This window comes from Podospora bellae-mahoneyi, chromosome 7, assembly GCF_035222275.1.
Source record: "Podospora bellae-mahoneyi strain CBS 112042 chromosome 7, whole genome shotgun sequence".
NCBI lineage: Eukaryota > Fungi > Ascomycota > Sordariomycetes > Sordariales > Podosporaceae > Podospora > Podospora bellae-mahoneyi.
This window is the reverse complement of record NC_085886.1, coordinates 1,507,712-1,530,603: the sequence shown is the minus strand read 5'-3', so window position 1 is coordinate 1,530,603 and position 22,892 is coordinate 1,507,712. Positions and strand designations below refer to the sequence as shown.

The 22,892-nt window shown below is 53.5% G+C and overlaps 6 protein-coding genes across 6 annotated transcripts; 4 read left to right on the top strand and 2 right to left on the bottom strand.

Annotated features, from left to right (window-relative positions):
- Positions 1-828: 828 nt before the first annotated feature.
- QC761_706420 (uncharacterized protein) lies at positions 829-3,527 on the bottom strand (the record flags this gene model as incomplete). Its single annotated transcript, XM_062882195.1, has 4 exons — positions 2,003-3,527; positions 1,811-1,916; positions 1,091-1,745; positions 829-995 (listed from the first exon to the last, which is right to left on the bottom strand). Exons 1-4 carry the CDS (start codon positions 3,070-3,072, stop codon positions 829-831), a joined length of 1,998 nt encoding a protein of 665 aa, XP_062728207.1. The 5' UTR covers positions 3,073-3,527.
- Positions 2,805-5,819, top strand: MAS2 (Mitochondrial-processing peptidase subunit alpha). Its single transcript, XM_062882194.1, has 2 exons — positions 2,805-4,025; positions 4,096-5,819. The coding sequence occupies exons 1-2, from the start codon at positions 3,858-3,860 to the stop codon at positions 5,686-5,688; spliced, it is 1,761 nt and encodes a 586-aa protein (XP_062728206.1). The 5' UTR covers positions 2,805-3,857; the 3' UTR covers positions 5,689-5,819.
- A 331-nt stretch (positions 5,820-6,150) lies between these two features.
- On the bottom strand, positions 6,151-9,797 carry FZO1 (mitofusin). The gene is made up of 2 exons (XM_062882193.1): positions 6,948-9,797; positions 6,151-6,890 (listed from the first exon to the last, which is right to left on the bottom strand). The coding sequence occupies exons 1-2, from the start codon at positions 9,379-9,381 to the stop codon at positions 6,529-6,531; spliced, it is 2,796 nt and encodes a 931-aa protein (XP_062728205.1). The 5' UTR covers positions 9,382-9,797; the 3' UTR covers positions 6,151-6,528.
- On the top strand, positions 9,777-10,972 carry DID4 (ESCRT-III subunit protein did4; the record flags this gene model as incomplete). The annotated part of the gene is given in 4 exon segments (XM_062882192.1): positions 9,777-9,923; positions 9,931-10,182; positions 10,241-10,774; positions 10,835-10,972. Coding segments are annotated over 3 exon segments (678 nt in total). The 5' UTR covers positions 9,777-9,923; positions 9,931-10,176.
- A 1,199-nt stretch (positions 10,973-12,171) lies between these two features.
- Positions 12,172-14,447, top strand: MgPP2CL-1 (mgpp2cl-1, protein phosphatase 2C-like protein 1; the record flags this gene model as incomplete). The annotated part of the gene is made up of 2 exons (XM_062882191.1): positions 12,172-13,443; positions 13,505-14,447. The coding sequence occupies 2 exons, from the start codon at positions 12,172-12,174 to the stop codon at positions 14,054-14,056; spliced, it is 1,824 nt and encodes a 607-aa protein (XP_062728203.1). The 3' UTR covers positions 14,057-14,447.
- Positions 14,448-16,237: 1,790 nt separating this feature from the next.
- QC761_706370 (uncharacterized protein) lies at positions 16,238-22,440 on the top strand. Its single transcript, XM_062882190.1, has 4 exons — positions 16,238-18,055; positions 18,196-18,383; positions 18,457-21,984; positions 22,038-22,440. The coding sequence occupies exons 1-4, from the start codon at positions 17,982-17,984 to the stop codon at positions 22,070-22,072; spliced, it is 3,825 nt and encodes a 1,274-aa protein (XP_062728202.1). The 5' UTR covers positions 16,238-17,981; the 3' UTR covers positions 22,073-22,440.
- The last annotated feature ends 452 nt before the right edge of the window (positions 22,441-22,892 follow it).

Here is a 22,892-nt window from a genome sequence, read left to right as displayed (position 1 = left end):
GCTCTATGAAAATAGGCCCCTCTTTGCAAGAACCCGCCTGGTCACCCTTCAGTAGTCCTCCTCTCGAGATACTTGTGTTAGTTTTCGGGTTTTCTGTTAGGTTTCCTCGCCCATGTTTTTCCATCCCACAAACCACAACCCGTACTCCCAAACTCCTGGTTCCTTTCAAGAAAAACAGACGCAGAAAGAATATCAATGCTAGGTACTCAATGCAAACCGCTCTGCTTTTCCGTTTCGTGCCTACCTAGTCAATCAACTCCCTTTAGCTGCCTTGCATCGAACACCCAGAACACACAGCAATGAAGCAGTAGAAAGGGGGTGGGGGGGGAGGAGGGATATAACAACAAATATTCAACAGTTCTTCAGCGATGAATAATATATCCTAGAGCAAAAAACATCAACAAAACAACCGCAATGAAAACAAAAAAGCAGCAAAACAAGAGGAGGACTTGATGACTGCGAGTGTGTGTGAGTGTTTGAGAGAGAAAAAACTAAAACCAAAAGTCAATTATCCGTTTCCATTCCCATCCAAGAAAAAAGCAAACAGAAGATTTCCACCTTCCTCCCCCTCCCATTCCTTCTGCTGTGTGTGTTGTGTTGCAATGTTGCAATGTTTCCCCCCCCTCCCCCTTCCCACTCCAATCAGAAAAAAAGATATTGATACGAAAACTCCGTTCTTAATGCCCAAATTTCAAAAAAATAAAAATTAAAAAAAACATAAAAAGATAAAAACAAAATAACAAAAAAAACTCGCAATGTTTCCCTCTCTGTCCCTCCTTCTCCCTCTCTTGTCCTCTTCACAGACAAGAAAAAAGAGAGATACATGCTTTATACCGAATCAACACCCCATTCCTGCTGTCGTGCCTTCGTCTCCGTCAGCAAATATATGTAGTAGCGGTGAGTAGTAGAGACACCAAACTCCAACGAACTCCCCCAAAACGCAACACCACTTAATCTCTTAATGACGGCAAAACCCGTGGTGAACTTGGCTGCTGCTGCTGGCTGGCGATGTGCTCATTCAACCTAGAAAATTCATTAGTACTCTGCATCACACGCTCGAAGCTCGCAGTGTCAGTGGCAGGTAGCGCACCCTGAGCCAATGCTCCTCCCCCGTCCGCCCTCTGCCTCAGCCCACTTCCGTCAAAGACCCATGGCCCGGCATCATTCCTCGGCGTGATCGGCCCCTCGTTGTTACCGGCGATTAACGGACCCGTAGGAGATGGCGTCCTGTGCCCAGACGCATGATGAATGGGCACGGGACTTGACTGGGCATGTTGAAATGGTGGGCGGCTTGCATTTGTGCTCGTTGTTGGCTCTCGTGTGTCGATGAGTGTGATTTCTGCAACGGGAGGTGCCTGTTGCTGTTGTTGCTGTACTGGAACATCCACCATCACCACATCTGATTCACTTTCGCTTTGTATTACTGGAACAGGGATTGGTAGAGGTGGTTGCTGCGGCGCAATCAGGGTAGCTTGTCGGGTGGCCCGGACAGACTCCCTAGACTTTCGTGGTTGGGCTTCGCTGGTAGCGGTGGCTAGTAAGGTCCCTTCAGGGTTGGACTTGGCCCCTTCGTCGGAATCCAGCTGCTCCCATTCTTCGGGGTCTTCTACTTCGGCCTCAAGGTCGGCGGCTGCGCGGCAGTTGGGACAGATAAAAATGGGGTAGGATGGGGAGTTGAGCAGGGCTCGGATGCATTTGAAATGCCATGTGTGGGAACATGGAGCGACGAATAAGGATTGGCATGGCTGCAACAGAGTTAGAACCTTGTTGGCTAACCAAGTGGAGTCCGCCCAGGGGTACCAAGACTTACCGCGATGCTATTCAGACATATTGAGCAGTCCTGGGTGTAAGACTGAGCTGAAGAGTCTTGGGCCGAGCCAGCCGTCATGTTTCGAAGGCGTTTGTGTGAGGTTAGGCTAGCATCAGAGTGTCAGTACATGAAGCCAGTATTCGAGCAGGTGGCGCCCAAATTTCTGGGTGTACATGTACGAAGGAGACTTACTTGAAGGCGTTAAGTTTATTCTGCCACCCGCGGTTTAGTTCAAGCCTCATTTTGACGCAGCGAAAGATCATTTCCTCCCCGCCTTTGAAGTCAATACCCAGCTGCACAATATCACCATCGTTCACCGCAAATGGCTTCGACTCGGTGCCGGGGGGACTGAGACGGATGTGGTTGAGAAAGGTGCCAGAACTACTCTTAACGTCCTTGATGTACCATTTGCCATCCTCGTACCAGAACTCGCAGTGCCGCCGACTCACAACCTTGCTCTTGAACCCTACGGGCGCCGCAGAAGGCATGTTGCTGGGGATATTGGGCTGGTTGTCTCTTTCCGAGTATCTGCCTACGCGGATCACTTCATTGCCAGTTGGGAGCGTACGCGAGATGGTGGGGAACTTGAGGGACGGGCGAGTAGCACGGGTGTCGTGAAAGGCGCTGAATCGGATCGAGGGGAGGATGTCGGTGCTCGAGCTTCCTGGGTCGGGCGACAAGACGGCATCCCCCACGGTGGCGGAACGAGCCCGGGTCATGATGGTGGTGTTGGCGGGAGGGGCAAGTCCTCCAACTCCTCCAGATCTTTCGGTGAGGACAGAATTCAAAGGATCGCCGGGGAAAAGGCCGGAGGAGGTCGGCGATGCGGTGGAGGGTGGGAGGACGAGGGGTTGGGCTAGTGTCGGGGCGGGCTGCAAGAAGGGATTGGACCGACTTGTGTGCGAGGGGTGGCCGTGGGTGTTGTTGGTAGTAGCGTTGGTGATGTTATTATGATTATAATGGCTGCTGGCTTCTGACGTGGGAGGGGGGATAGGCAGGCCGGGAGAGGGGAGTGCTGGAGAGTTCAAGGATGGATTGTGAGTCGGGGAGTTTGCCTGGTGGTGTTGTTGGTGGCTCTGGTTGGTGTGGGCGTGGGCGTGGGCGTGGGCGTGGGCGCTGTGCTCGCGGGACAGGAGGTGGTTCTGGGTGTAATTACGAAAGTAACTCAGGCCTCTCAGGCGACTGGTCCTTGTGGGCGAGACTGGACCAGGTGATACCGGAGCCCCCGGGGATGTGGGCGAGGCTACAGGTTGTGTAAACATTGAGCAAAGTCAAAGAGCGCACCGAGGTTTACATGGAGGCAGAAAAACGAGGCGGGATGGAAGACGTTGTCAAAGGGGGTGAAATTTGCGGTGGGTATCGTAACAAGCACGTCGCGGTTTAGTGGTTGGGAGATTTGGGGTTTTGCTGAGGGGGCGTTCAGAGCCTAGGCTTCCCCTAGGCGCGACTGATAGGGCAGAAAGGTCAGCAGCAGCCATGTATGGTTCAACCGCTTCGGTCGGCCAGGCCGCCACACTCGCAGGACCGATGGGAAACTCTTACAGTCTAGTAGTAGCTCAGTGTTCCAGAAATATCTGGGATAATTACCTTACTTCCAGGTTTTCTGATATCCCAGTGTTTATTTTTCCGTCCTTCCTGTCGTGTCCCCTCACGAAGTCGAACAGCCAAGATTCTGTCTGTCGTAGGAGTCGGTGTCGAGGTCAGCCGTTGCAGCTTTGTCTCTGCTCTGCGCGGCGCATGATTTGATCAACCCTGCTTTTTACATCACTTGGCTGGACCATGCGCACTGTGTTGCTGACTGTGTGTGTGTGCTTGGCCAGCTGCAGGCTGGTGATGGTGCAGGGATAGTCGCAGCCTTACGTAAGGCCCACCCGTAGTGCTGCTGCGAATTTCTTATCGATAAGCTCAAGAACATCATGGATGGATCTGCCTTGGTGGGTGCTTGTTGAGTTGCGCAACCCCCTCAGGAAGATCGCATTCGATATTTCAGCCTCGCGCAAGCCGGATTGCCACCTGGTCTGCTGCTGCCGGACCACTCGCCGCAGTCATGTTTAGATCCTGCCGGCCCACGAGGCTGTTGAACCAGACACATCTGCCATGGCACCCCGCGAGGCCGAGTTACTCGCCTGTCGGCCCAAGGCGCTATGCCACTGAGCATGTCTTGAAATACGAAAGGGCACATCGGGAGGCAAAGGCTAATAAACGTGCAACAAGAGTGAGATGAGACGAAGAGCAATGACAGAGTCAGGCCAGCAATACATGGCTAACATATCCCTCGGTTGCAGGACCCAACAGAAACCGACAAGATCACCACGCTACCAAATGGAATTCGAGTCGCCTCTGAGGATTTGCCCGATGCCTTCTCGGGAGTGGGAGTCTACATCGATGCCGGGTCACGATACGAGAACGACTCCCTCCGGGGAGCCAGTCACATCATGGACAGGCTAGCCTTCAAGTCGACAAGATCACGATCAGCGGACGAGATGTTGGAGACAGTAGAGCAACTGGGCGGCAATATCCAATGCGCTTCTTCCAGAGAATCCATGATGTACCAAGCAGCAACCTTCAACTCTGCCATTCCTACCACCGTGGAACTGTTGGCCGACACGATCCGAAACCCCCGATTGACCGACGAGGAAATTGCTCAACAACTCGAGACGGCCGAGTACGAAGTGGGAGAGATTTGGTCCAAACCGGAGCTGATCTTGCCAGAGTTGGTTCATACAGCTGCTTTCAAGGACAACACATTAGGGAACCCCTTGCTCTGCCCTCAGGAGAGGCTGAGCGTTATCAACAAGGACGTTATCCAGGCCTACAGGGACGCCTTCTATCAACCAGACCGCATGGTAGTGGCCTTTGCCGGTGTTCCTCACACCGAGGCCGTCGAGCTTGCACAGAAATACTTTGGTGATATGGAGCGTTCAAGACCGGTTGTATCAGAACCAACCACTCCCACCGACTCATCAAGCGAGGCCTCCTCAGCTGCCTCAACACCACTAACATCCCCAGAACCCGAACAACCCTCCGGCCTGTTTGGCAAGATTCTCAAGAACCTCGCCCCACAACAGTCATCTTCCCCATCCTCAATCCTTCGCCCAGTAGTCACCCCCATCACCGAAGCCGACCTCAACCGTCCAGCTACCTATACCGGCGGCTTCCTCACCCTCCCAACTCAGCCCCCACCAATCAACCCCAATCTCCCCACATTTTCCCATATCCACCTCTGCTTCGAAGGCCTTCCCATCTCCTCTCCAGATATCTTTGCCTTGGCCACTCTACAAACCCTTCTTGGCGGCGGCGGCTCCTTCTCCGCCGGCGGCCCAGGAAAGGGCATGTACTCTCGTCTGTACACCAACGTCCTCAACCAACACGGCTGGGTAGAGTCCTGCATAGCCTTCAACCACTCCTACAAGGACTCTGGTCTCTTCGGCATCGCAGCCTCATGTTATCCAGGTCGTACCATCCCCATGCTCCACGTCATGTGCCGCGAGCTCCAGGCTCTCACCCACGACTCGGGGTACACGGGCCTTGGAGAGGTAGAGGTCAACCGGGCCAAGAACCAGCTCCGGTCGAGCTTGCTGATGAACCTGGAGAGCAGGATGGTCGAGCTGGAAGATTTGGGAAGACAGGTGCAGGTTCACGGGAGGAAGATCCCAGTGAGGGAGATGACGCGCCAAATCAACCGGTTGACGCCGAAGGACCTGAGGAGGGTGGCGAAGCAGGTGCTTGGTGGGTTGGTGAACAACCCGGGCGGGGGGTCAGGGGCGCCGACGGTGGTGTTGCAGGAGGCGAGTCAACATGGGAGTGGGAGGCAGGAGGTGATTGGGTGGGAGCAGATACAGGATATTATTGCTAGTTGGAAGTTGGGGAGGAATTAGATGGGTGGGCAAGTAGGGAGAGAGTGTGTAAGATAGGGTAGGGTAGATAGATGTATCTGTGAAATGAGAGAATGTACAAACATTTAAAGTAGGTACCTTGTATTGACGGGTTTTGTGTTTGACAACAGGGGAAGACACCACCCACCCAGTTCATCATCCAAAATCTCACCTTGCTTTCTTATTGTCGACGACAACAGGAAGGAGCAACACAACCACGGTACTTGTATTTCTTCGAGCAATTACCAACCAACAAGGACAGCAGCACACTCTGTGCCAAATGGCGAAGTGGTAAGCCTCTGGGAGTTTTCGGCACCGGGCACCACAATCCAATGAAGTGTGGATGTGAGCGAGTTTTTTGTGTTTTGCTAACTCCAGAGTTACGATGTTTGCTTACTAGGAAAGAAAAGCATTGTATTACTCACAAGAGTTGTGTTTGTTTACCAAAGGGAAGCTTCAGTTGTTAAACTGGAGAATAATCGAATTGGAGAGGGCCTTGTTTGATTGTTTTGTTCTACCTGCCTGCCTACACAACCTCGACATTTTTCTCTCCCCCGATCCACAAACCATCACACGCACTCAACAAAAGAAAGCCATCATCTAGGAGATCCTCATCCACAAAAAAAAAGAGAGAAAGAGAGCGTAGAAAAATAACTCAGGTTCTTGTGATGTAACTCATACCCCCCTCACCCCCTTCTCTCCTCCCATCAGTTCGCTGTTTTCACGTATGCATCTCAGGACCTCTCCAATTTTCCAACCCTCCTCCTTCCCTCCAGCCCCCCAAGCCAAATAGCGCCCCATCTTCATCATGTGCAACAATCAATCATACTATACAACTCCCCCTCAATACCCCGGATGCCCCGCCATACCAGGCGGATGCCCATCCAAATCCACCCCCTCCACCACCTGCCTCTGATGCGCACTCCTCTGCACCAGATTCCCAAAATACCTCAACGCATCACTGCTCTCCTTCCTTACCTTGACCGTCTCATCCCTCCTCGCACCCAATTGCTCCACCGACTTTTGCAGCCCAACCCTGAGGTTATTCGCCGGAATGAGCAACACCTTCCTCACCTTCCCCGAAATCCGGCTGCTGTTCTGATGAACATAATCCATCGCCTCAAGCTGCGTGGCAATCTTTTGGCTGAGGCGGGCAGGAAGGGAGTGAGGGATCTGAGAGAGGACATAAAACGCCAGAGCAGCAGCTGTGGAAAATGTCAGCTTATTGATAATGGTCACACGAGAGAAAAGAAAAAACTCACCACCAGCAATAACACCCGGAATAATCAACTTCCTCAAGTTCTCACTCCCCAAGATCTGAGCCGCTCTAAAAGCGAGGTTCACCTGGCTGTACCCACTGATAACAGTTGTACCAACCACACCCGCCACCGTGAGCGCCATGCCGGCCTTCTCCTCCCTCTGCATCAGCGTCGAAAAGTCGACAAAGTCCGCAAACTCGGTAGAAATGTCCACCTGGCGAGCCAAAGCATCCTTCCGGCCCTGGAACATGACCTCCGACTTGAAGTTGAGGTTCTGGTACTCATCCCCCAGATGCTTGATACCCAGCTTCTTTATCGACTCGACACCAGCAACCGTCTTCTTTCTGGCATTCTCCTCGCAGTGGACGACCGAGGCGGCAATGTGGGAAAGCATGGCAGCCTTGAGATCATCGGCATACTGGAAGGCGCTGAAGAGACCGGGGTACTCAATTCCCAGGTTATCATCGCCGGCGTGGTTGATGGCCGAGTTGATGGTCGTGCGAGAGTAGTCGTAGACCTCCTGGCAAGTGTCCTCGATGGTCCGGTCAACCTGCTCGCTGATCTCTGCCCTGGCCCTCTTGCCAGCCTCAAGCTGGGGCTCCAGCGCCTGCAGCTCCGAGTTCACACGGTCGTATTCCGCCTGGGCAACTTCAGTGTTGACAGTGGCGAGAACGTTGACGTCGTTCAAAATGTTGGTGAGATATGTCTTGGCAGGAGCCAACTTGGAGCGAGCGCGCTTCTCCAGCACAAACCTACGCAAAGACTGCTCGAGGGCAGAAAAGTCTCTGGCCATCTCCTTGTCTTTGCCCTTGCCCTTGGGGTCATTATCACCCGGGTCATCGCCGAACCCGCCGCCGCTGGAGCTTCCTGAACCACCACCACCGCCGGGGCCTCCAGGGGGGTTTGGTGCTACTGGGATGGCGGAACTGGAGACGAAGTGCACGAGCTCACCGGCTTCCTTGTATGTCGCGGGGCTGAGACCGCGGATTTGGGTGAGAATTTGCTTCTGGCACCGGTCCTTGTCCCTGATATTGTCGAAATGGTTGACCACGACGAACAGATAGGCCTTCTCAGCGGCGGCCGCTCGAATGAACTCGGTACCCGTTTGGGTGAAGTGGTTCATGGCCGAGACCACAAACACCACAACATCAATCTCCTCCTGTCGTGCAAAAATAGCTGTGGTCTTGGTGGTATCCATATTGAGACCGGGGGCGTCGATAAGGGCGATGTCAACCACACCGTTATTCAGCAAAGATTCATCGATCGACCTGGCGTCCTTGACATATACCTTGCACTGCATGTACACGGTGTTGTCGATCACAATCCTCTCGAGGTCCTTCAGAGGATACACATCGTAGGTAGCCTCGTCGTGACGGTTGTAAATAGCATCCCTGTGTACAGCGTGAACCTCCTCAATGCCGCAGTTTTCCCTCGCATCCAATACCTCGCAGAAAATGCTCGTGCATGGCTGCTGATCTTCGGGGAGAACCTTTCGTCGCAAAAGGGCGTTGCAGAATGTCGATTTGCCAGCGTTCAAATCACCCGTGACCAAGACCTTGCTGGAGGTGTCCTCGATACGCTCCCGAAGAGCCTGTAGATGTCTGATACTGGACTGAATCTTCCCGTCCAGCAACGCAGCAACCGAGCTCTTCTCCAGCGAGTGTACCAGTTCCGTCTGGTGGAGGGAACCAAGCTTCAAATCCAACTTCAAGACGGAAAATTCTTGGGCTATCTGAGGCGACACAAGACGGGGCTCGGCGACGGTTCTGGTCTCGGCGGCTCGGCTGGACTCGGCGGCGGCGGCGGCGTCCTCGACGGAGGTCATAGCTCGCCGAAGGGGCGGCTGAGCGGCGTTGAACTGCGGTCCATTTGCCAGATCACCGGCGGTCGAGTATGCCTGGTGAAAACCGGGCCTCGATGACGGGTGGGAGGAGGAATCGAGGGCAGCCCGCTGGACTGAGGGGTAGTGGGCAGGCCATGTCTCGTTGAAGCGTTGCAGGTCGCTCAAGAGCTCGACGACGGTGCTGATGGCCCGGCCGAGGGTGTTTCGGTGCTGATTGTACCAGAGCTGATGGACGGCGCTGGCCTGAGCGGAGCGGTCGGCTTCGTTGCTATGGCCGCCACGCATTGGCCGGTCTTCGTGAATCACATTGTCCCAACCCGAAGACGCCGGGTTGAAAAGCGACGAGTTGACGTCGTCACCGGCGATGCTGCCGCCGTATCCAGAGTCTTGTTCCAGCATGGCTTGAAGTCGTGCAGCGTTTGCCGAAGAACCGTTTCCTACAGTCATGTACGAGGGCGCGGTCGAAGCGCGCGGGGGGCGGTAGTAATCTGAGTCGGCGTCATTCGGCTCATGATGGGTATCGGCATCGGGAGTGGCATTGTCGTTGGGCCGCCGGATACCCTTGCCCTTTGGCGAAAAGTACTCTTGGCTCATGGTGACAGCGTGCTACGTATCGGGAGGGTGGAGGGGAGATGGTGTGCAGGACAGTCTAGTCAAAATTCATAACGAAGGTTTGGGTACTTCCGTAGGCTATGGCAGGTCGGGCAATTGTTCGGTTGACTTTTTTCATCATGGCTCCCCGTCGTCCGCATGATTTTTAGCGGAGCGGCAAATCTCCCGTTCGTCGCAATGAAAGGCACATTCTGATTGGCTGTTGCCCTTCCGAACATTCCATTTTCTGATAGCACCGATAGGGCGTTTCTTCCATACGGAGCTCTATACTTTGAGATCATGATACTGCTCCGCGCGGGCTAACAGGTGAACAAAGGGTCTGAAGTGCAGAAATAAGCTAGATATACTCTAACAGTATTCACTATCCCATATTCTGACCAAAATGAGTCCACCTTGCATTATCGATGCACTTCCTCTTGAGATACAGACTCCCATGACCTTGTCCTGGGGGTCATGAACACATGCAATTTGCGGGGCAAAAGCTGGGTTTGGATGAGGTCACTGTGGGTTTGCTTCCCTGTGAGCTGTCAGCGTCCGTGTTTAGCGTGGTGTGGCTCAAAACCTCAGAGTGGCTTGCGCGTCCGCGGCTGGATTACAGGCCGTTGCCTTGACTGATAGCGCATCTCCAAGACAACCAAGACCACCACCAACTTCGGCGCACCCTGCTCTTGGTTTCTTCATTGACTCAACTACACACGTCCTCGGCCCAGCAGGTCTGTCGGCATTTCGTCCCTCAACACCTAATTCTGCACACATTCAAGAATCACAGCCGGCAAGATGAATGTGAGCCTCCCGCACCGCCCCACTACACCTCAGCATAGTCAGGACTGACCATCTCAAGATCCTAGAATGGGCTTTCGGCAAGCGCATGACGCCGGCCGAGCGTCTGCGCAAGAACCAGCGACTCCTCGACAAGGCGATCAGGGAATTGGACCAGCAGCGCGTCAAGCTGGAGAAGCAGGAGAAGGCTCTCGTCGCCCAGATTCGCCAGAGCGCCCAGAAGGGCCAGATGGGTGCTTGCAAGATTCAAGCAAAGGATTTGGTTCGCACCAGACGATACATTGACAAGTTCTACGGCATGAAAAGCCAGCTGCAAAAGATCTCCCTCCGCCTTCAGACCTACCGCACGAACGAGCAGATGATGCAGGCGATGAAAGGTGCTACGATGGCACTTGGGAGCATGAACCGTACTATGAACCTTCCCTCTCTCCAGCGAATCGCCATGGAGTTTGAGCGGGAGAACGACATCATGGAGCAAAGGCAAGAGATGATGGACGATGCTATTGATGACGCCATGGACGTCGGTGCTGAAGAGGAGGGTGATGAGATTGTGGAACAGGTCTTGGAGGAGATTGGTGTAGACTTGAGCCAAGCAGTAAGTACCAGTGGCTGCCAAGACTTTTCTTCTGGCGTGCTGATTGAATTCAAATTATAGCTCGGCGAAACACCTTCAGGTCTCCAGTCCCAATCCGTGCCGGAGACCAAGATTGCGCAAGCGGTTGGAGGGGGAGGCGGCGGAGCAGATCCCGGGGACGACGACCTACAAGCCCGGCTTGACAGTCTCAGACGATGATTGCGGAGGCGTGGTGTTGTATCCGGTTATGGCTTGTGGGTTTAGGTTCTTACGGAGTTGGAGTGCTACTTGAAACTGTTCGGCTTTCTATGGGCAGTCACCAAGTTTACAAGGCCGTTAATGGGGACTGGGGATGATATAAACCCTCCTCCGCCTCGTCTGTTTCTGCTTTTCTGTTAAACAACCTGGAAGGCGCACTGGTATTCTTTCCAAGCGGCGGATGATTTATGACAAGTGTAGGCATGTACATTTTTGGGAGCAGGACTATGAAGTGGTAGTTTAGATGATCTATGGGTTTACTATGGGTGCCCCAAGAGCTCGGTTCTTCGTTCACGCTCATCTGGGGTGCATGTAACATTACATCAGCGTACACCCCACCACTGCTTTCTAATTGCAATGATTGAAAACAGCCTTGAAGACACATTTGACAGCTTCTGCTACCATCCATCTATTGCCTATCTATACCTGAACATCGTCAAAACATCAAAGTAGGCCAAGAACCTCACGGGCTGCCTTGTCCAACAACCCTGACATCTTGGCTACCTTGGGAGACAAGGGTCGTTAGTGCCCAGCCTATCGATTCCCATCACCCCACTTTCGTGCCGCTGACGCCCAGCTACGCCTGAAAGCAACACCCACCGACACAACCACGGACCGCAGAGACAGGCGTGACAAAGCCTCACAGCCGGGCAGATCGACACCGGCCTGGCCTCCTGAGAATTGACCCGCTGTCAGACACAGCATCATACCGTACCGTACCGTACCGTATTCTCTCGTCGTCTCCAACTGATTCCACACTTTCCCACAACTCCCGCAGTCCTTGCCATCTGCACCTACCCAGAACAGCCGCCGCAGCTTTGGGCCATTACATCATCCCAGGACACCTCCCATCACAAGACCCCTCAGACAACCCAGGCACCAACCCACCAACGATCTTCCTGTCCCTCCTGTCTTCTTGCCCATCACTGCTATCCTGTCTCACCTCGTGGCCCATTGGATCAACTCGCACATCTTCACCACCACCGCCACGCAAGCGCCTATATCAACTCCATACACCGAAGCGCACCGAGTTCCGCTGCTCTCGGTTGAATCCCTCGATCACGTCTGGGGCCATCTCCTTTCAAGCCCCCTATTTCGTTAAAACATCCAATCTGGCAGGCAGCAAACTACGCAGTCTCTCCCAGGGAGGCCTGCTGAGGATGTTTGGCAGTTCCAAGTCAGACAGCGGCATCGCGGACTCGAGCAGCAAGGCTGGCAGCAAGTCTCCTTCCCCGGACAAGGACGACGCCGGCCGCGCTACACCATCGCCTACCAAATCCACCGAACAGGCTGCGAGCGGCGAGAGGCGGAGTGGCAATGGCAGTCCTCCCAGCGCGGGCAGCTTGGCTGAGCAGAAGAAGCGCCGGAGCAGCGGGGTGAGCGCCAAAGCCAGCAACCTCATAGCCCAGGCGAAGAATACTCTCTTCACTCAGTCTGGGAAGGGCAGCAACAGCGATGCGGGTGCTAACTCTAAGAATACGGACCAGGCTCTTCTGGAAGAGTTAGGCAAGAAAGATCAAGCACTCGCCGTGCCCCAGGGCCAGCACAACAACGCCGCCGGCTCGTCGCTCCCCGGCCCTCGATCTACCTTCAAAGTCGGTGTTTGGGAGGATCGCAACAAGAGATGCAGGCGGACGATGGAGGACACCCATGCATTCCTGTACAACTTTCTCTGTACGCCAGCCCCGGCTCTCGGTACAGATTCCAAGTCGTCAAAGTCCTCGGGCAATGCCGATGAGGCTGGTGACAGCGACATGATAGAGACGGACAATGGGTACTTCGCGATTTTCGACGGGCATGCCGGCACGTTTGCTGCCGACTGGTGCGGAAAGAAGCTTCATCTTATCCTCGAAGACATCATCAAAAAGAATCCAAACTCGCCGATACCCGAGCTGCTCGACCAAACATTCACTGCTGTTGATCAGCAGCTGGCAAACTTGCCAGTCAAGAACAGCGGTTGTACCGCCGCCATCGCTGTGCTTCGTTGGGAAGACCGGGTCCCGAGCAACGCCTCGGTGACTGGTTCTCAGGCCATTGCACCTGCGTTGGCAAAGGCCGCGGAGGAGGCGAAGACTGGGGAGAGCGCCCCGTCATTAGCGGCCCCTGAAGCTGCGCATGCAAGGTTAAAAGATGCTTCCAAGAGGCAGCGTGTTCTCTATACCGCCAACGTCGGCGACGCCCGTATCGTTCTCTGTCGGGCGGGCAAGGCTATGCGGTTATCCTATGACCACAAGGGCAGTGATGAGCATGAGGGCAAGCGCATCTCGGCAGCAGGTGGCCTCATATTGAACAACCGCGTGAACGGTGTCCTTGCTGTCACTCGGGCGTTGGGCGACACATACATGAAGGAGTTGGTGACAGGGCACCCGTACACTACGGAGACTGTTTTGCAGCCAAATGAAGATGAGTTTATCATTATTGCTTGTGATGGGGTAAGTTTATAGGGCTAATCCTGCCCTACAAGTACCATGTATGCTAACGTATATCCTGCAGTTGTGGGACGTTGCCTCAGATCAAGAGGCTGTCGACCTTGTCCGCAACACGATGGACCCCGGCGCGGCAGCGAAACAACTTGTTGACCACGCTCTTGCTCGCTTCAGTACTGACAACCTCTCTTGTATGATCGTCCGCTTTGACAAGCAGGGCACTCTCGACCAGCAATCCAGCAAGGAGATTGGCGTCGAGGGGGACAGTGCGTCTGCCGCGGGCAAGCTCAGCGAAGCAGAAAAGATTATCAATGAGACGAAAGCCAAGATTGCTGAAGGAAACACGCCCGCGGTTGGTATCTCGGCCAGTAATTTTGGACACGGCCGTGACCCTGCTAAACTAGAAGCGGAAGCGGACTTTACACCGACGGCAATTGAGGGTTCTGTTGAGGAGGAGTCGAGGCAGGCTGTGGTGAACTCGGTGGAGGGTAACGGCACGAAGGATGCGGTGGTTGTTGATGGGACTCGATCAGACGTTGAGGTCCCGGATTTGACGGAGCCGGCACCGCCGTTGGCCGAACGGGCGATGGGTTCTAACCCGCCGCTGGTCAAGTCTTAGGAGAATACCCGACGGCGGTGGTGGCATCCACAGAGGAGGGGTGTTTTTGAGAGGTGAAGAAGTGATCGGATGGAGCTGAAGGGTGAAGGAAGTTGCATGGCTGAAAGTAAAATGGGGCCACAGGAGGGCCGTGATGGGGATTTGAGAGGGTAGAAGACACATGAAGGGTTGTTATTGAAGCAAAGAAAATGGGTCTTTGGGATGGGGGAGGGAAGACGCGAATGTTTTATGTTTTGTGATAATCTTAGCGAAAACGGAAGGCATGTAGATGATGAAGGGGGGGATGTGCTTCGTTTTGTTAGGTATGAACATATTATGTGTGTGCCGTTTGGGTGACCCTTGTGAAGGTGTGATTGCTAAAGTTGTTTTTTACTCGGGTGTGACAGAGTTGTTGAGCTGTATGCAGTTTTTTTGAATTCTGACAGATTTACACGGCAGGGGCATTTATAATGTCATGTCCTAGGTCATGATATGGTCAAAGACCTCAAGACCGTAAGTACTCCCAAAACCGCCTGTCTTCCACCCAGCCTTTTCTCTTTTCGATTTCTGCCAGCAGGGCAATGGTGGGTTTGAAGGAGATGCAGCCTGTGGTTGGGCAGCCGAAGATGACCTGGGCCAGGTAGCGGAGCTGGAGGATGAAGTCGCCCCTTTTGATACTATTCGGTTTGTTTCTGCCCGGCGATTTGCTGACGTCCTGGATGTTGTCATTTTCGGCTTCATGTTGATGATTGTTTTGACTATGAGAATAATAGTAGTGAGAACGAAGCTCCTCTTTCGACATTGCTGGGCGGGTGGTGAGGTTGAGCCAATCCTTTGTTTCTGGGGGGAGGTCGGGGAGGAGGGCGGTGGTGGAGGTAGTTAGGTTACCGGAGGCCAGGTCGAGGAGGGTGCTGAGGCTGGTGGGTGACCACCAGGGTGGGAGGAGGGGGTTGGGCTTTAGACGGCAGGAGGCGAGGGTGATGAAGTGGGTGATGAGCGTGGTGGTATCTGGGCCGGGTGGTTGAGGTGTGTTGTGGTGGCGAGGTTTTTTTGGTGTGTTATTGTCGGGGCCGCCGTATTTGAACTGTTCGTGGAGGTGGAGGCGGTAGGTGTCTATTAGGATGGTGAAGACGTCTTGTTGGGGCAGGTTGTGGAGGTATTTGTTGGTTGGGAGGCGGGTGTGAGGGGTTCCTATGCGGAGGGGGAGGGGGTGGGAGGGGATGAAGGGGTTTACTTCTTCTGGGATGGAGGGTAGATCTTGGTGGTGGTGATGGTGTAGGGGTGATAGAGGGGAGGGTGATTGGTCACATTCGGTTTGGTGGGTGGCTAGGTCTGCGTCTTCGCAGAGGCGGGAGCAGTAGGTTGTTTGGGAGCAGTAGGTTGTTTGGGAGCTGTTGGTGCAGGGGAGGAGAATTACTTCGAGAGTTGATCTTTTACAGGTGTTGCAATAGGGGATGGGGGAGGACATGGTGAGGAGTGGGATGAATAGATGAGCTGTCATAGTGGCTTGTTGACCTGAGGTTGTTCATGCGTGAGTATATTTGTTCAGGACATAATGACCATAACCTAGTACTTTCCATGGTAAGCTCGGCTCCGTGATGAGTTCTTTTTTCTTGTGATACTTGGTCATGGGAGCAGTTTTGGTGTTGATATATTTCCCCCTTTTGCTCCCCTTTCTTTGTTGCCGCAAGCAGCTACAGCAGTGAGGTTTTACTTAAGTACCGTGCCTTACATGCTTAAATTCACATCATGCCAACCAAATAGCTTGGATCTTGAAATAGGACAGACCCAGACCACAGGAGGAATGGATAGATATGATCTCTGAACACCGGTAAGTTTTTTACTCTATGCGTATATGGCATGCCGTGAATAGGGTAGGTAGAGTTAAAGTATAAAGTCGTGAAACTGACGTTCTGATAGTAGGCTGCACAGAGATCGGCTGTGTCTTCGACCGCAGAATCAAGTGTGACAATAATCCCATGGGAAAATCTCCCGTCGAAACAATCCCAATTGTTTATCTTGGCCATCAGACAACGTTTAAGTGTCCTGCCGTCCTTTTTCCACGACTTCATGATGATTGGTCTTGATATCGAGACGCACGGGCCCTCATGGCTGCAACATTAAAGATGCGAGGAGTTAAGACGATAATGCTGACGAATGGAAGAAAGAACTGGGGCTGTATCTCGGTCACAAAAGGTCAAAGCGTGTCTGTGGTTTACACCAAGGTTCTCGAACGATGCAACGTGGGTGCATACCGCGCTGTTGGGTGGTGGTTGTGGTGGGACAAAATTCCCCGGTTGTTAAAAACGCCTGCACATAGCACAGCTGTCACCACGTTTCATCCCCGACTCCACAACGTCCTCTGTTACGAAGGACGAGATGCCCAATGATATGTGGCTCCGATGCAGTCAGACTTGGTTGGTGATGTGCTTGTTCTCAGTGATGAATCAGCGACAACTACTCCTCTCTGTACAGAATCGCCCCTCTGTTTCTAGAATCCGGGTCGCCTTCAACATCAAACTGGAGTGGAATCCAAGGCGAAACTTAGCGCCGTTGAAACGGAAGATGGGGGTTTCCCAAAGGGGTCAAGTGTGCCGGGCATGGCCTGCAGGGGTCCTCCTTCGGGCTCCAGGAGAAAATGACTGAAGCTGAAGTTTGGGAAAGTTGAAGAGATTCACCAATTTCAACAGCCCACCTGGTCTTGGGAGATAAACATGGTATTCTGAAGCTACAAAGACTCAATTCCCATACTATTCCTCAGTGTACCTTACCTCTCTCATGAAGGCTAACTATCTTGACTATCACCAGAATGCTACCTGAGCACGCCATGTTCTTTAACAAATGTTATGCGTGAGGAGAGAGAGACCAAGACCGGAAGGTACCCCTGAAATTCACACCATGGCCCGGTTCCTGGACCCCTCTGCAAGGACCCCACTCTCACGATGCCCTGTGCTGGGACCATTCTCGTCTCCCACTCCCCCACCCTTGCTGCTCGCCCATTCAGTGGCCAATGGCAGATAAATTATCTCACCAGGAGGAGCGCCGTGACGGAGCGAGGGCAAGCAGCCAGACGCCAGACGCCTCTCAACCTCCTTTTGATCGCATCCCCTCATTATTAACTTAATCATTTTTTTTTCTCTCTCACGACGAGCCCCCTTTTCCCAGTTCGTTTGCGAAGCAGGCGCATCCCAAGCAGAGAGCAACGGCACAGCTTCAGTTCTCTGTCCTGCTGCTGCCACCCCTCGTCGAACACACATACACACACTCTCTCTCTCTCTACTTACGGTTACTTCGTCGTCTTCTTTTTCTTGATTGAATTATTGCTTGCTCTCTTTTGTCCTGTTATTGCCTCTTCTTCTCTTTCTTTCCCACCTACTTTACCCAACCCAACTAAATTCTACACGCGACCACTGGAACGAATGCCCAACGGAGCCACGTTACGGAACTGCATCTGATCTCAATTACCCAATTAACGTCGTTGCCAACGGTCAAGCCCGGAGCTCCACCATTCGAGATTGAGACAACTTGACTGTTGAAGAGATTTGCTGTTTGCTCGGCTTTTGTGGTCTGATTCATTCTTTAAGAGAAAAACAAGCTGCTTTCCAAGCAACCGCCGACTGTCGGATTGATCTGCTGCTGCAACGCTGGCGCCGATCCAAGATCCCGTTCCATGATCTTGCGCGTCTTACATCCGGGCTACCACAACGCCTCGAGACGGATATATCCAATCAACTCCATGGAGACGACGCGGCTCACCTACGTGCGATAAAAACGGTTCAGCCTTGCCTACAACCCCTGAATTTGTTCTTGATTATATCTTCCGCACCACGCCGGCATCGCGGTCGAGGCAGTGAGAAGCCAGTTTAACCACAATCATCCGCTTCATCCTCTGGTCGCAGGTAAAGGTGACTAGGCGCGCCACCTTCGACAGGCGCGGTATACCGAGATGTCGTTGAATGGATTGGACGACCCGCAAGTCAAGGAGGCATATGAAGCAGCCGTTGCAGAGGCGGGGGGATGGTATGTTCCCTGAAAGCAACCCACATCCCTGAATCCTTATTGCGCCCAGTCATGACTTTTGCCCCTTGGCCCCCAGCTACACCTCCAACTTACCTTAGCTACCCGGGAACTGCTTGCTAACATTATGCTGAAACCACCAGGTTCTTGCTCAAGTATGCTAGCCGCGATGAAGTTGAGCTTCTGGGTCAGGGCAACGGCGGGATTGTCGAGATTCGAAACAACATAGCAGAGTATACAGACAAGTCGCCGCTGTACGGATATCTGAGATACAGGCGTCGGAATGTCATCATAAAATACCTACCTGAGGATTGTTCCAGATTGGTCCAAGGTTTGTTTCACCCCGCCCTTCCTAGGGCACTCCCTTGCCTTTGTTGGAGCAGCTGAAGATTGACAACCGACAGCGCGGGTGACCGTTCACTTTGACTCTGTTTGCGACCGCTTCTCGCCCCACGATACAGTGTTTGAGATCACCGAGGCGAAGGAACTGAAGGACACCAAGCTCTCGGCTGCTTGCTCACTCCACGCTGCTTCGGGTTCGACTTCATCTTCTACCAGTTCGTTGCGCCGAAGACGATTGGTGGAAATTGCCGAGGAAGAAGAGGAAGAGGAACGAGATCGCAAAAGACAATCGACTGTGCAGGAACACGATCACTCTGGGTCTCCGGGCCAATATGTTGTACAGCCTCCGGTGAAGCTCAACGCAGATCTTGCCACGATACCCGACGCTTCCAGATTCACCGACGGACGAGATCCTCCTCAGTTTACGGGTGTTGACAGGCCCTCTTCACCGGCTCAATCGTTCGATGACGCGGGGAGGCGCATGTCCTCGCTTGACCTCTATCCTAGCAGCTCGCATCCTTACCCCAAACCAAAAGTAAGGCTCGGTCCAAGGCCCTCAGCTGAGGCGTCAGGGCGCCCCAAGACTCCTGGAGGCGGGACTGCCAAACTTGTGGCATCAATGCCTTCTAGTGTCAAGGCACTGTCCAAGGTTTCCAAGAAAGGCCGTTCTGCCGACGACGAAGACGTCCTGGAATCGCCGATCAAGGAGGAGCCGGAGAATCCGTTTCCAGATCTGGCGCCAACCAAGCCTGTCGAAGATGATCCTGCTCGACCATTGACCAGTAGCGACATCCCGGCCTCCGCCCCAGCACCAGTGCCTACGGCCACACTTGCCCAGCCACCAAGCAAGCCGAACACGATCTCACCCGAAAAGGCACGACTTTTGAAGGCTATGAAGCTGAGAGAAAAGAAAAAGATGATGAACTCGCAATCCGCGGAAGGCCTGTCTGCAGGCGATGTTTCTCCGGCACCCACCACTCCAGGTCTGGCAGACGACAACCACCTCGAAACTCCACAGGAGGTGACAATGGAAAGCGCTTCACCTGAAGCTGCGGGAGAGGAAGCTGCCGTTATCGACAAAGCCGATTCAGGAATTGAGATTGAAATCGTGACTGATTTGGGCTCTGTCGATGCTCAGACAGACTCGCACCCTCCATCGCCCCTGGCCTCTTCAGATATCGGTGATTCAACCCAGGCTTCGTCTCTCTCGGATTCTACAGACGAAACCATTCTCGGTAAGGACCAGGGCAAGGAAACTCCCATTGAAAAGGAGATCCAGCAAACCGAGACCAACAGTCACAAACCGGACGCTCTATCTCTGGATGGTCAGGCAACAAGCATCATTGCACCCATGGAAGACGCATCGGCCGTTCTGAAAGATGACAGCGCTGCCGGAGCGCCCGCATCCGCCAACACTATGGTGACACAGGAACCTCCAGTTCAGACTCTACCGGTATCCCGGTTCTCAGTTGCGGCTTTCCCAGCCAGAGTCTCCAACGAAGACGCAGGTAGTCCCGGTTCTGCAGAAACCGTCAAGGAAGAACCCTCAGCAACTGGTCCCGAGACTGCACCAGCAGTCGAAAACGAGGAAGAAACATCTCCAGCGCGACTTCTGCTCTCCAAGTTCTCCACTCAAGACGCCAAACCTATCGCCAACGTGGAGAGCCAGATTGACACAGCTCCTGTTGGACAGCCATCCAACGTAGGGTCAGATATCACCTACGTAAGAGCGGGGGAAACGCAACCGGTTCCGGCTGTTGCGGATACTCAAATCGCAGAAACGGAAGAAGCCACCAGACCAAAACCTGCCCCTGAGCCCATTAAGACGGGGTTGGATGCGCCTGGAGCGGACAAGCGGCAATCGGTGATCAGCATGTTCGACAACGATGGTTTTATCGATGAGCTGCAGTCCGCCACGGTCCAACAAGCCACACCCATTACCGTCTCCAAGTCACCCATCACGCCATTCTTCCCCAACGATGCGAATTCTAAGAGAAACACCGTCGGAGGTTTGGATGCCGTGCCGAGGTTTTCGAGGACAGTCTCGAACCCCGTTCGAAGCTCCATGCTGTCTCCCAACGAGGCCGTTCCAGGCTCTGCTCGATCTGTCTCGTCCAGTGCCTATCTGCAAAAAGCTCCGCGGCCCGCGGCAGATGTGCTGCCCAAGGCAGGCAAAATTGGTTCGAGTATCTCTGAGCGCATCAAAGCACTACAGCAGCTTTCAGGGAAAGCAGGGGCCCCTGTGGAAACGGTGGTGGCCAAGGAGCGTCCATCGTCCACTTTCTTCGCTGTTCGAAAAGATGGCAAAATTCCGTCACGGACACCTTCCTTGGTCGATAGGACGGCTTCGTTGAGTGGAAGACCGACGCCTTCCCCCCCGGGATCTGTGGAGTCATCACCCGATGGTGCTTCGATCATCAGGCGCGATAGGTCCGGGTCGGTGGTCAATCGTCTCTCCATGTTTGAAGGTGGGAACCCCCCACGGGGCAAGCCGGAATCGGTTCAGGTCACTGCCCGCATCGTACGAGATCCGACCAGACTGTCAGAGCAGAAGCTTGACCCAGCAGAGTACAACACACACGATCTTCAGCATTCACCGCTGATGGTTGACCTTCAAAAGCGGGTTTCGTTGGAGGTTCAGTCGAGGCCTCTCAGCGCTCTGTCAGGCCGGATGTCTCTGGACCATGGATCCCAGATTGAAAGGAAACAATCCCTGCTGCAGCGTCGTCTCTCAAAGGGCAGCCAGTCGGCGGCTAACGATCGTGAGTCAGTTGCAGATGACGGCCAAGGCGTGCCCCGTACTGGGAGACGGTCCTCGCTGAACGTGGTCAAAGATTTCATCAAGGGTGCTAAGTCCCCCTCTACCGACAACCTTGTCCCCTCTCCTGGGCAAGCCATGAGCCCTGGCTCGAGATCCTCATCCCGTCCTCCTTCAAGCCATCAGAACACTGCGCCTTCTGGTGGCTTTGCGCGTCGGCTGAGCATTGGCAGCCGTCGTTCTTCAATTGATCAGAACGGCGTGCTCTCCCCTGTCCGTACGACTGAAGTCTCAATTGACTCTGATGCCGAGAGCATCAAGAAGAGACCTGCTAGCCCCAACCCGGGCAAAAGCAGCCGGACGTCCCGTTTCATGCGTCGCCTTTCCAACACTCTTGTTCCTAACAGCAGAAAGGCCGGTCCCCCGTCCATCTCCCCAACTGTCACGGAGGAGAATGCCGCCGAGGTTGCTGCTGCCTCCAGGGCCACCACGGCTACTCCTTCCGCCTCGCCAGCTCAGCCAAGCATTGTTGCCTTCATGGGAGATGTCAATGTCCAGTTCCCCGACAATCTTTTGTGGAAGCGCCGGAGCATTTGCCTCGACAGCCAAGGCTTCTTGATTCTCAGTGCTGTTTCTGGCACTGCCATGCTGCCCACCAAGAACAAGGCGGCGGGTCTTCTCAAGCGGTATCACATCACCGACTTCAAGCCTCCTTATACCCCCGATGTTGAGTTGCAGGAGCTTCCCAACAGCGTTGTGCTTGACTTTGTCGAGGGCAGTGGTCTCCAAGTTGCCTGCGAGGATCGGGCTGGCCAGATGAATATCCTGCATAGTGAGTTCCATGATTAACACGGCATTTCTGATATTTACTAACATTGCGATCAGTTCTCACCGAAGCCTACCAGAGCCACTCGCGCTAGGGTCACCATCTACCATCGCCACACAACATCCTCTCCGCACACCTGGTCCTTGCGTACACTTCACCCCTGGGGCCTTTGGACTCCCGGTTTCACACACTAAAAACCTGCTATTATATAACTCGCCCCTACGGATACACCTTTTATTTTCCTTTTTCTTTTTTTTTTTTCGCCATAGCACAACAACCATTACGATGTTTAGATCCCCGTCACGTTTTTTCACCTACCCCCCATTATTCCCAATCAATGTTTTTTGGGAAACCCTTTTGTGTACTACTCTACTTGTTTGATGTTTTCTCATAGCCTTCATTCATGATACCACCCATTTTGCTGTGAGGAGGGGGAATTCTGCCACACCCGTTGTTTTTAGTTTTGTTGAAAACACATTTGTATTTCTCTCTGTTGTTGAGGGGGGCAAGGGATGGAAGAAGGAAGAGGGAAGAGGGAAGAGAGGTGGAAAAAAGTTCTTTTGTGATATAGCGGATGGGGGGCTGGGATGGATGGATTAGTTGTTGATGATTGGGGGAGGTGGTGAAGGGGAGGAGGGGCTGGGTATATAGCTGGGGATTGAGGAGGAGAAGCAGAGATAAAGAATGAAATGAATGGGCTGGCCTCTACACATCATCATTGATATCAATCACCCCATGCCTGTATGTTGAAATCTAAGAGGTTATTAGGAGATGTAGCAAATGTTTTTATCTGCTGCCCAGTTATGAAATACGAGAGGGAGTTGATGTGCTTTCCTGGGCTGGTGAGATATACATACTGTTGCTCATGGTTGCTTAACTGGGTCAGAATTTTTAGTAACCCTGATTTGCGTTCA